The 12,274-nt window shown below is 33.5% G+C and overlaps 2 protein-coding genes across 3 annotated transcripts in view; one reads left to right on the top strand and one right to left on the bottom strand.

The window, feature by feature from the left end:
- The first annotated feature begins 67 nt into the window (after positions 1-67).
- LOC128176463 (protein cornichon homolog 4-like) lies at positions 68-3,692 on the top strand. 2 transcript variants are annotated; one of them, XM_052842841.1, is made up of 5 exons: positions 68-198; positions 587-655; positions 1,167-1,279; positions 1,679-1,819; positions 2,175-3,692. In XM_052842841.1, the coding sequence occupies exons 1-5, from the start codon at positions 124-126 to the stop codon at positions 2,263-2,265; spliced, it is 489 nt and encodes a 162-aa protein (XP_052698801.1). In that variant the 5' UTR covers positions 68-123; the 3' UTR covers positions 2,266-3,692. The 2 variants fall into 2 exon arrangements, with proteins under 2 accessions (XP_052698801.1, XP_052698802.1); XM_052842842.1 differs by having other exon boundaries at positions 2,061-3,692.
- Positions 3,693-5,577: 1,885 nt separating this feature from the next.
- The window catches only part of LOC128176479 (WD repeat-containing protein 26-like), a 10,249-nt gene continuing 3,552 nt past the window's right edge, over positions 5,578-12,274 (bottom strand). The window contains exons 7-14 of the mRNA XM_052842862.1: positions 12,102-12,240; positions 11,754-11,894; positions 11,224-11,343; positions 10,830-10,975; positions 10,663-10,741; positions 10,270-10,399; positions 9,923-10,090; positions 5,578-9,204 (exon numbers count right to left, since the gene is read on the bottom strand). Coding sequence (XP_052698822.1) covers positions 9,167-9,204; positions 9,923-10,090; positions 10,270-10,399; positions 10,663-10,741; positions 10,830-10,975; positions 11,224-11,343; positions 11,754-11,894; positions 12,102-12,240 — 961 coding nt within the window. The 3' untranslated portion in view covers positions 5,578-9,166. The remainder of the gene's footprint in view (positions 9,205-9,922; positions 10,091-10,269; positions 10,400-10,662; positions 10,742-10,829; positions 10,976-11,223; positions 11,344-11,753; positions 11,895-12,101; positions 12,241-12,274) is intronic.

Below are 12,274 nucleotides of genomic sequence, written 5' to 3'. Positions count from 1 at the left end.
AATAAAACAAAAGCTTTCAAATTATTATAAAAAGGAAAGTTAAAAACTAAAATTTCTTCATGGGAACGAATTATGTAGACACCGTTATATACCAGGTTCAAGTGCCGCTTTCAGTTTTGGAAAATGGGGATCGACGGACTCTTGTTCATCCTTTCTGTTATAGATGAAGGCGCCCTGTTGTTTCTAGTGGTGTATTTTGTATCCTTTTAATAATTCAAAACACGTATGCCAAAATTAATCATCGCAATAATAATTATAATCATGATAATCGCCAACGATCCAGCAGCATGAGATGAAAACCCTTTTGTTATGTACTTATTGTAGAATAGACAAAATAAGTCAATCAACCACAATGTTAATGTGATGTCTGATTAGTCTCATATGACGCTTAACAGGTCACAAATTATTGTGTGCTTTCAATCGTTCAAGCTGAAAGAAATTGTGATGTCTCTCACTCTCAGACTACTAAATGAGTAAATCAAATTTTTAATGACTAAAATGCTGAAATGGCAATCTGTGACCTCCGAGGTTGTACAGGTTGTTCAATGTACAGGTGTAACTAACTATTTATCTTAACAAACATAAGGTTATAACTCTTTCAGATTTAGAATGTGATTATTTAAATGCAACAACATGCTGCACAAGACTCAACAGGGTAATGTATGACTGTAACCAGGTAACTGGTTACTGTGAACTTTAATATGATTTTTGTTTCTTATTATTTAACATTTAAGGCATGTGATACAAGCTGATTACAGCCCCTTGCCTTTACCAATGTCTGGAAAAGGGGAGCATAATAATTAGTCTGTACATCAAAAAAGAGTAGAGAATTCTACTGAGAATTTCTTCTTACTGTTACTGTTGGCACAGTTAAAATCATTTACTATAGTCCTATAGACCTGAGGATTGGCATCACTATGTATTGTTAATAGCCAATTTGCTTGTTCCGTTATTTGACAAGGAATTGATTTTTGTCAGTTACCACTTCAAATATAGCAATATCTGTTATTTTGCTATATCAGAAATTGTACTACACAAGTTTCACTGTATTTCAAGAATACTGTATTACATGTACAAGAATCACTGGTAACCCTGCATAGTTGTACACATTCTTAGGATTGCTTATTGTAAAAGGAATTATTTTAAATAAATGTACATCTTTTCAGTTTGTGTTGCCAGAAATAATAGCCCAGTCGGCCCTGGCTGTTCTTCTCCTGATCACCGGCCACTGGATCTTATTCCTCTTGTATATCCCATGTACTGCCTGGATCATTTATCTGTAGGTCAACTCTATTTTATGCTTGGAAAAAGCAAATTATATAGACTTTGGAGGATTGTTAAGAAGATAATAAGCTTTATAAGAATAGATCCCTTAATGATAACTGCAGTCCACTCTTTTGCAGGTCAAAATGATATATTTTGGTGAAATATGACCCAATATTATCATCAGTTAATTTCAATATCCATAAAACCCACAATTGTATCGTGGACGTCAAATAATTTTTAAAATAACATTATCTGCTTACTTAAACTTCGCCAAAAATTATCAATTTGCCCTGCAAGAGAGCAGTTCTTTTTTTAAAGTGATAGGATCTACTCATGACTTTTAGAGTTTTCAATAAACATTTAATACACATTGCCATTTCTTACATTTACAATTTTTTTTTATTTGTTGTAGATTTGTCACAAAGCCTAAGGGTAATATAGGTTTATATGATCCAGCTGAAATCCACAACAGACATCAGCTCAAAGCTTATATGAGAGATAATATGATCAAAATGGGTGTTCATCTCATCTTTTTCTTCATCTTCTTGTATTGGTGAGTATGTTATGTCCAGGGCTGCAAGTAGTGTGTAATTTTGTGTCCATTGTATGTAAGGGCATTTCATCTTTCTCATGATTCAATGCAATGCAAGTTCTACTCGATAATATCTCCTACCACCAAATTATAAAGTTAAAAGTTATTAATTTGCATGAACAGAAGATATGCACTTGCATGAACAAAAGATATGCAAGTCTTACCTTTACATGAACACTGAAAGATAATGGTTTTCTTTCAGGATGATTTACTCCCTTATTAAGGGATATTAACCTTTGACCTCCCCTCTGCTGTTCCATGGTGATGTATTCTGTGACTTGTAGTAAGAGTGACATCACTTCCTGTCTTCTTGTAGGATGATTTATAGTCTGTTGAAGGATGACACGACCATGTTTGGAGTTCCTGCTGAGAAAGCTAAACTGACAGATGACCCTTATGAACTGTAAAATGCTCTCTGTGACACTTTGATGAATTGGTGCATATATTTTTTTTTTGATAACATTTACAAGCCATATTTTTAAAAACAATTTTTTCTTTGTGTGTGCAGTGCTTGCTTATTTGCCTTTTATTTTCTAGTTGATAAAGTCCCAAGCTATATTAGTAGCATTAAAAAAACTAAGTAGATACATTCTTTTTAAACCAAAATTTATATACCATTCAACCAAAGAAATTGATGTGAAATACGGTTTATATATTACATATACAGATGTGTATAGACCTTTCTTATACCAATTTACATGTATTTTATCTTCAGGGATTTAGACTTCTACAATTATAAAATGAAATAATTTTTTTAAATATGAGTACAATAATTTCACAATTCATTTTCAATTTTAAAAAGCAAAATATTAATGTACCGGTAAAGGGAAACTATTACATGTATAAATATAGTAGATAATGCTGATTTTGTTTTATTAGATTAGAAATGCAAGTATTTTGTGGCATCTTTGTGTTTTCCTTCAACAGCTTTTTATTGCTTTTTGCAGTGATAAATTATTTTCATATTGCCATTGTGTATAAATGTAGAAGAGCTGTAAGTTTGTTTATAAGAAAATGCTATAATACTTTAATCATATTTAACAATGGAACCATGAGTGCGGTGTGCAATTTAATACTTGACATATTTTGTCATGTGCTGTTATGCAATATACATCTGGCCTATAGACCATAAACTAAAACTATACTTTAATTCAAAATTTGATTATACATTTCAAATATTTAAAGTTTTGAAATACTTATAACATTTAAATGAGATCGAGTTGCATTATTGGTTTATGCGGCTGTGTATTTTAAAAAATGTGTCGCAAAATTTTTTCTTCTTCACTTTTTATGGTCTTGCAGTTAGATTACAGAGTTTAACTGTTACATGTATTGTGTGTAAAAGTGTGTAAAAACTTATAGATTGATTTAACCAATGCATGTACACCCAGTATTTAGAGTACAGTATTTATAATCTGACTTGGACAATACAAGTTTAAATAAAGCTTAAATGGGCAAAAAAATACCCAACATATCCTTTCTATCTACCAGAAAAATGAAAAATACCACACAAAACTTGATCTTAATTCCTTTTTAATGGGACGATAACTTGACTTCAATATTCGCATAGTTTACATGTCTTAATGAAAGTGATCAAATTGGTTTCAAATGGATGTGTCTAAACAAGTTTGTTTGCTGTAACTTAATGTCCCAATACATATACATGAAATGCATTGTGGTTGGAAAATTCTCATTGTACCGGTACATGTATTAGTGTTCTACTTGTATAAAAGAGCATGGCGACCTCTACAATGACATGTAACATGGTTCAATAACTGTGAATTTTATATGTTTACAAGTAATAAACAAATGTTCAATAAATTATCTTCTGTGATTTCTGGTTGTATTAGTTGCAAATTACAACAAAAAGTAACTTGAGGAGGTTGAATATCAGGCCCAAGCATGTTTGAGATTATTAAAAAATTAAATCAAATGGTCCTGGTAAGGTTACATCTATTAAAAGTCAAACCACCCGGTGGGAGCTCTATAGTGATAAGTCTGTCCAACATCTTTTGTCATCAGAATATTTCTAACCCCTTTGCCAAATTTGTCAAATTTTGTCATAATTGTCAAACTCCACTCGCAGAGTGCCTTTTGATAAAAGGTGAGCAGTGACCTTGAACCAAATTTTAAGGTAAAAGGTAGAATCAATACCATATTTTAAAAATCCTTCTCTAGACCATATATCGAATCTCTGAGATATAAAGTCTTGGATAATAATTTTTCTACCCTTTGCTAAATCTTGTCAAATTTTAATCTGAAGACCATCTGTAGTTCAGGGGTTTGCTGTGACCTTGAGTTAAAGTTCTATGTCAAATGCAAAATTTCAGTCAGTGGTTAAGGTCAAAGTCCTCTAAAATGCTTTCCATCTTAGTGGAGCCCTTTCCTCACCTGAATGTTTAGTTTTCCCTTGTTTTCTTTTGCTCTTTAATCAACAATTAAGACGTCAGTTAATTTACACATAACAAGCAGGAGTGTAACACTTCATTATGTGACTTACCATATACCCAACCATGCATGGAACAAGCTGAGGAACCTTGTCTTAATCATATCGCAATAAAATTATATCCGATCAGTTGGGGAGCAATTTACAGGTCATATGATGAACCCTAACCTAGTCAAAGTGTAGTAGTAGACATGGTTATATAAACCCATATCATCATGCTTAATAAGGAAATGGTAAAAAAAACTGTTGTTGGCCTGTAATCTCCCCTACCTTGGCTAATACTTAGGACTCTTAGCCACAGATGCATGAAATACTTCTATATCGATACTATTATCCTGCATATTTAAGATTTTGGAATGCTTTGTATTACTTTACGCATCAAGGTGGAAGAACACATCCTCACAAAATGGCTAACCTCTGATCGAAAGGACATTTTGTTTTATTCAAATGATTTTTAATCATTAAGCAACATGTAACTTACTGAACCATAGCCGAGTGGATAAAGTGTCTGGCTTGTGATCCATACATCCCGAGTTTGAATCCTGCAGGGGCTTTTAATATATACTTAATAAATTGAGTTTTTTAGAAATTAATTTCTTATCCCCAAACTGCAAATTTTACGCTTATTTGACATATGTACAGTTTATCATTATATCTTTCATGATCAAATAATTTAATGTTAATTTGAGTGACTTTTACCAGGTGTGTTATTCCACCCTAAGAGGTAAATGTAATCTGACCAAGGTGCATGCATATCAATAAAAATGCCTTTTGTTTGCAGTAACAAGACAATGACATGGCACATACTGTAAACCAACTTTAATTCGTGTGCAAGAAATTTTTTGCAAGGTTGGCGAGGACATTGTCTTCGAGATAAAGTTTTCATGAATAAAAGTTGGTTTACAGTGTCTTGTAAAGGTAAAAGGTAGGGATTTATAATCTTGCTCGCAAAGTAAATTGCCTCGCACGACTTCTACAAATTAACCCCAGTAAGACCCGTACAATCCATAGCATTCCCAACTCCCTGGGGAGCATACGAGCAGAGCTGCCAAATTGCGGCGCTAATGCTTTACATTCACATAACCAGCTCGTCTCATGTGCCAGGTACTCATTTTAACCCCTGGGAGGAGAGAAACCACTAGTAAAGTAACTTGCTCAATGTTACAGCCATAGCGACTGACCAGACTCGAACCCGGAGCTACCGCATCCAAATCGGTCAACGCTATCAAATGCCCCAACACCTCTCTGTCCAAATTAAAGATTGACAACAACATTTGATATGATTTTTATTGTACAAAAGTGACTTAATTGTAATATACTCATTATGATTTATTACATGGAATTTACCAAAGCTGAATGGAATCTAGATTAAGATTGTTTAAAAACACACTCATTCTAACCTCTTTGGTCAAACCATAGCATACAGTACGTTAAGTTTTATCAATTACACACAGAAAACCAGGTTTATCCTTGTTACACAATCAATTTTTTTCTCAACAGGGAGGGAGGGTTATAACACAATTTTTTTAAAAATCAAAATGAAGTTGCACTTTTACACATATACAAATGTTGGTATGATTGCTAATAAATTACAAACTGCGACTACTACAAGGTGAAAAACATTAAAAAGAAAGAAAAACCTGTAGGTCTCAAATTCTTTCTGTTATTTATAGGATGATAAGGGGAACTATCTCTCAATCATACACTTCTATTAGATTAATACGAATGAACCATGCACAATCCATAAGATTAATAATTTTATACAGTGATAATTCTTTCCTCTCATTAAAACAGCAACTGTTGAACACAGAATACAAACCCCCCAACTTCCATCTCAAAGACATACCTTGAAGGTGCATATACTTGGAATATGGAAGACAATCATTTTTGTTTATCAATTTTAAGTTGGCTTAACTTTGAAGATAACCTGCTTTCTCAGTGGAAAGAACATGCATACAGCTGATAAATTTACATCCATGTCTTTTACAGTCATTTGAAACATTTTCAGTGTCTTTTTCGGGAAAATTTGAATATTGTATACCCAATTACATGCATGACCAAAATTGAGATTAGAATCAAAAATTACAAAAACTACAATCTTTCCATATCACAGATACTCTTGATTTCAATCTATCTTGAGAATGCATATTATAAAATCCAAATGCATACTGGTAAAATAAACTGATAAACACCCATACTGGGTATTATAATTCCACACCACATTTTAGTTGCTTTAGGAAAAGTATCATACTATTGAATAGGTCAAATTAATTACAGTACAGTTGTTGAGCAGGTCAAAACAGTCTCCATTATCCAAGCTTATTAATTGGAGAGTAAACTTCACTTCAAAAAAGTATATCTATTGTTAGTTGTTTATACACACCTGATGAACATTTTTTTACTTCAGTGTTTGTTTATCTATTACACAGCAGAATTTTAAAAAAAATTTTGATTGAGAGGAATTAATGTTATAAAAAAAATAGGGAGACTTCAACATCACCGATGGCAAATTTGAAGAAAAAAAAATTCTTATATACTTTATGTTAATGAGACATGTTAAGAAAATGAGGTCCAAACTTTTTACATATTAATCTTACGATCTCCATGCGAATTATAATGTTGAATCCAATCCACAGGCAAAACAACACTATCAAAACCAACGGATCTAAATATCATCATACATTTAACTAATAATCTACTGACAAAGAGGTACATGGTGAGAGAGGAAAACAACCAAGACCAATACTGTCTCCATGAACACTAACTTTCCAATAATCCATAAATACTATAAATGAATATAAATAAGAAGCCTTAAAAACAAAAGCAAAATGAATCGCAAAAGCACACAAATAAATCTTGATATATGGAATGATTATCATTATGAAAAAAAAACCCATACAACTTAGCAATACATGTATCTTATATTTCCACCATACAAACCATTAAAATCATACATGATTAATCACAAAAATTATATAGTTATAGTACTAAACTACAGATACGCCAGTTCATGATGCTTTCAGCGTGTCAATGATTCCTCCAAATTCACATTAAAATAAAATGCAGGATTGGACAATGACTACTGGGTTAATCATGAACAGAGAGAGCTTCATGTACCCCTCAATAAAACATGATAAAACATTCAGTCATACATCCTAACATCCGCTTCATCTTTGTATAGAGACACTAACAGGGACAGGGAACATAATTCAATTGTCATTCTTGTTTCATTTTAAAGAAACAATAACTAAAAATCAAAATCTCCCAACTTTTACATCATCTGATAGAAGTGCATGTATGTGTGGTAAATAAGTCTTGGAATCTTGGCAATGTTATTCTTATCCTCCTCCATATCCAATTCTATGTGTTTCTCCATGTACAGCCAATGTTAAAATGCAAGCCACAAATATCTCTCGCAGTGATCAATGGACAAAATTTAGAAAACATGAAAGACAAAGCTAAGAAATCACAGACTCTCTGTGTGTTTGTACCTCCTGTTCCCACACAATAGCACAATGATTCTATTGATAAAAACACCATGAAACAGCACAAAGATTTTGTCATCGCACAGAAACAAATTTTGAGATGATATGCACTGGTTTTTTCATCTATCTGTATGGCACTGACACAGCAGAAAATGTTTGTCAAATCACTGTTGTTTTGTTTATTTTGCAAAGGCAAGACAGACTACGACATCAAAATATTGTAAGCCGACTCTTTCACTTCATAAAATACTAGGACATCATTATGTGCTGAATGTTTAAATGTATGTTGGATGATGAGGTTTTTCATCTAAAGAATCTAAATATTTTTGTGTACCAGGGGTACTTGAATTTTAACACAACTGTTTCCGTCAAATTTATCTAACTGATAGGCATTTCAATATGTAAAGGCTGCAAAAGCATGTGAATTGTGTTTGGAAGCTGGAAATGTGATGAGGTGGCAAAATAGGAAAATGCTACAAAGCTTGAAGTTGGAAAGCTTCTTGAACATTTACAACTGTTTTCTAACAGGACTGCATCTTAAACAAAACAAAAATCTACCAAGACCATGAAATGGACAGAAGGGAAAAAAAAGAAAAATCATCCATCAGGGTAACTATCCTTGAGTTGACTAGATCTGAAACTTTTGTAATCTAACAAAACTGGCTAAATTTCCAAAGAATATAAAAAAACCCAGCCATGATTGATAAGTTGATTTTCTACCTGCATAATTCATCATAATGCAATGAAAACAAGATCACTGGAAACTGACTTGCTGTATTGTACTAGGAATGAATCTGGCTTGTGTTACCTTGGATTGTTACCTTGGAAACCTCAAGAAGCTCTGTGTAATATAACGAAGCAGATCTCTTTCACATATACATCATCTGAGATGGACAATTTCATTAAAACATGATATTTTTCCCCATCATCAAACTTGCAATGTGTATAAAAAAATTTAGAATTCTAATTTTTGTTCTGTCACCAGTGTACATGATTGGAAAAGAGCAGCAGACTCCTTTTGTATAAAAATCTTTTTTTTACAGATAGGCCCCCTGTTGATATTGAAATCTATTTACAAGATATATAATGACTGATACATGTATTATCAATTCATTTCCTTTCTTTTCTGACAGCAATATAGAAGAGCTAAGTTTCCTTCAATTGTTGTCCCAGTTGGGAACAAACATTTGATTTCAGAATCATTAGTAATCTTATCCTGTCATATAATATCACTTTCTTGTTCCTTTGTTGTTCCAGGGGCCGTTTTGTAAACCAGCAATGGTCTGCAGTGTTTTTTATTGTATTCCAAGGTTCCGGCAACACTTCATGGCAGTGAGATCTGGGTGCTATCAGGAAATCCTTAGGGTTCAGCCTTCGTTATACTGGGGTACTTCTGCCAGATTCACACCCATTACCTACACATGCAAAAACATTATATTGACAGTCAATTTTATTGAATATGTTGACTATCATAAAATTACTTTTATTTGTGGGGGGTCATTCTTCATGGGTAGCCAAAATTTTCCTGGTTCATAAGGAAGTAATTGTGCTGGTAGCAAATTTAGGATAATTTTAATAAATGATAAACAAATGCTTGTATAATTTTTCGTGGGGATGTAAATTTGTGGGCAAGGATTACCCACGAAAGCAACATTGTCAAACAATGATGATTTCACAGTAGTTAGCCTCAATGCACTGAAAGTTTAAGCAAACATAAAAATTACTTCCATAGTCCTACATGCAATACATGGAGAAGAGGTACATGTACAATAAATTAAAAATTTGAAAAAGAATTTCTTTGGGCAAGATGAATTAATGCCTACAATTTTTAAAGAAAACTGAAGAACAACTACATTCTCTCAGTCTACTTTTATACTAGAACCTCATAAAACACTGTAAACTAACTTTTATGTGCCACAATATTTATGATTTTATTTCATAGAAACTTAATTTTCAAGACTGTACCTATGTATACAGGTATATCCTTTTCCACTAAAGGACAGCGTTATGGCCAGAAATGATGACAAAAATTCTAGGGAACCTAGAGAACTTTCCTCACACCATATATAAGTTAGTTTAAGTAAACAGCACAATCACTGTTCTGATGTGTTGGATCTCTGGCACTGTACTTACCCACACGCTCAGCAGGTCCCCAGATTCTGACTGTGCCATCATCAGAAGCGCTGGCCAGCATGCCGGGAAGCTTGGGGTTCCAGTGAACACAGTTAACCGTCCGAGCGTGTCCTTCCAGGACCACTATCGGTTCTTCTTTCCTCAAGTGCCACAAGTATACTTTGTGATCTACATGGTACAAAAATATGATAGGAAAGACCAACCAATGACACACCAAAGGGTAGATAAAAACAAAATGAATGAATGATTATTACAAACAATGCAAAAAGATGCCATATTCTCTCCATGGTAGTAACAGTAACAGTAATTAACTATTTCACGTTACAATTTATCAATCAATATTTTACCTTCACTTCCACTGGCAATGAAATCTTGATTAAGACCTCCAAAACATGAATGTATAGTGTAAAACCCCTGGGTGACCCCTTGAAATTTCCTCACTAAGCACTTATCATGTAAGTCCCATAAATGAATTCCCTGAAAAAGAACAATTCAACTTATTTTAGTGCATTACATGCATGTGTATTTTATAGGACTTTCTTACTAAAAGAATTACAGTGAATTGTCATTGTGATTGTAGTGTTCATGAAATAGAAACTATAATAGGTAAACATACATGTACATGTAAAATGCCATCTCCATTAATTTACACATCAATGACATCAAATTAATCTAAGAGAATTATTTTCAATCATTATGAACATAAAGGAGAGACCTTGTTAATTTGCAATATATCCTACCTGAGTAGCTACATTGAGTAATATTAATTTGCCTGTATCATTTAATGTGAAAGACATGACTGGATGATCCTCCTGTATTCTACAAAAAGAAATTCAGAAGCTCAAAACAAAATGCTGGGTCAACAAGCCATATATCTATCAAGAGTACATAACAGAAATCAACGTACACGTTAAAATCTGCGAGTTCATCAAAGTTGTATCCCCTGACCCTATGATGGGTGTCGGCAGCTAGGACGGTTTTCCCATCGTTCTGACAGGCTATACACTGGACGCGGACTCCTTCCCATGAATCCAACACATTGCCATCTAGATCCTAAACAGGCAAACAATACCATTTGGTTAACAACTATATACACAAAGCTTCAAGTAAATTGTAGGGAATATATGACTTTATTTTGTTCTGGTTTTATACTAATAATATACATGCAAGTTCAATGGCATCAATTCTTTGATTTTTCGTTCCTAGATTTAAATAGAAAAGCAAACTGTTTGAATAGAAATGTAAAATCTTATGATAACATTAATTCTTTTCCAAGAATTTCAGAAAAAATCTTTACTTACACATTGATAAAATTGGCCCCTGATTCCCCCTGTGACAAACTTTTTACTGTCCATGTGCCAGGATGCGGTGGTTAGACTGTCCTCAGGGGACTGGCTCATCTTTACCCTCAGATCGCCAGTCTACAATACAGTAATACAGTTGATGGGACCTGTTCAGAGGAGCAGAAGCTCTCTACCGCTTGCTAGAATTTCACATCTCTATCACATACATGTAACTGTTTGCAATAAATAATTGGCCTCTGATCTGCTGAGCTGGCCTGTATATATTAGCATCTGTTTGCTCCAACTATCTTAATTTTTTTTTTTATACAAAAGTGTCACTCTTGATGATCATTAACAAGTATAAAATGAATGTGTGAAATCTATATATATATATATATTTATATAACAATGAGAATCAGTACTACTTGTTTAAAAACAGAAATTTTAAAAGCCAGAATATTTCACAGATTAAACATACATGTAGATGCAAGTACATACATTGTATTATGTACTTACACAATGATTAAATTGGTTTGACAGAATCATACCTCCACATTCCACAACCAGAGATCAGAACAATCGTCCGGGCCACAGGCAATAATGTGGGTGCCATCTGGGCTCCAGGCAATATAGGACACCCCATAGGCATGGTTCTCAAAAGTCTTCTTAATTCTCAACTCATATGTTGACTGAAACATAAACCTACGTGTCTTATATTCTGTGCTTGTTTTCTTGTAACAAGTTACAATATAGAAGCAGAATACAGCCAAAAATGCTGGAAAGAAATCGTTGCTTCAGAAATGAGTTTTAAATGGTTTTTTTCTTGGAGTTAAAAGTTAGTATCAGACCGTTTAAATTAAAATAACAGATGACTTTAATGGCCTTGAATGACTTACAAAATCAATCTCCCAGATAATGAGGGAGCCATCTTTTGAGCCGGTCGCTAGTTTGGTGCCATCCGGGGAGAATCGACAGAACCAGACTTCATCACAGTGGTCATTGAGAGTTTGTATGGTGACAGACGGAAACTGGTCTCTGTAATACAAGGATTCATAAAATCTTAGTGTGT

This window comes from Crassostrea angulata, chromosome 3 (genome assembly GCF_025612915.1).
Source record: "Crassostrea angulata isolate pt1a10 chromosome 3, ASM2561291v2, whole genome shotgun sequence".
NCBI classification, from domain to species: Eukaryota; Metazoa; Mollusca; class Bivalvia; order Ostreida; family Ostreidae; genus Magallana; species Magallana angulata.
The sequence above is the reverse complement of the archived record's forward strand: the minus strand, read 5'-3'. Positions and strand labels throughout refer to the sequence as shown.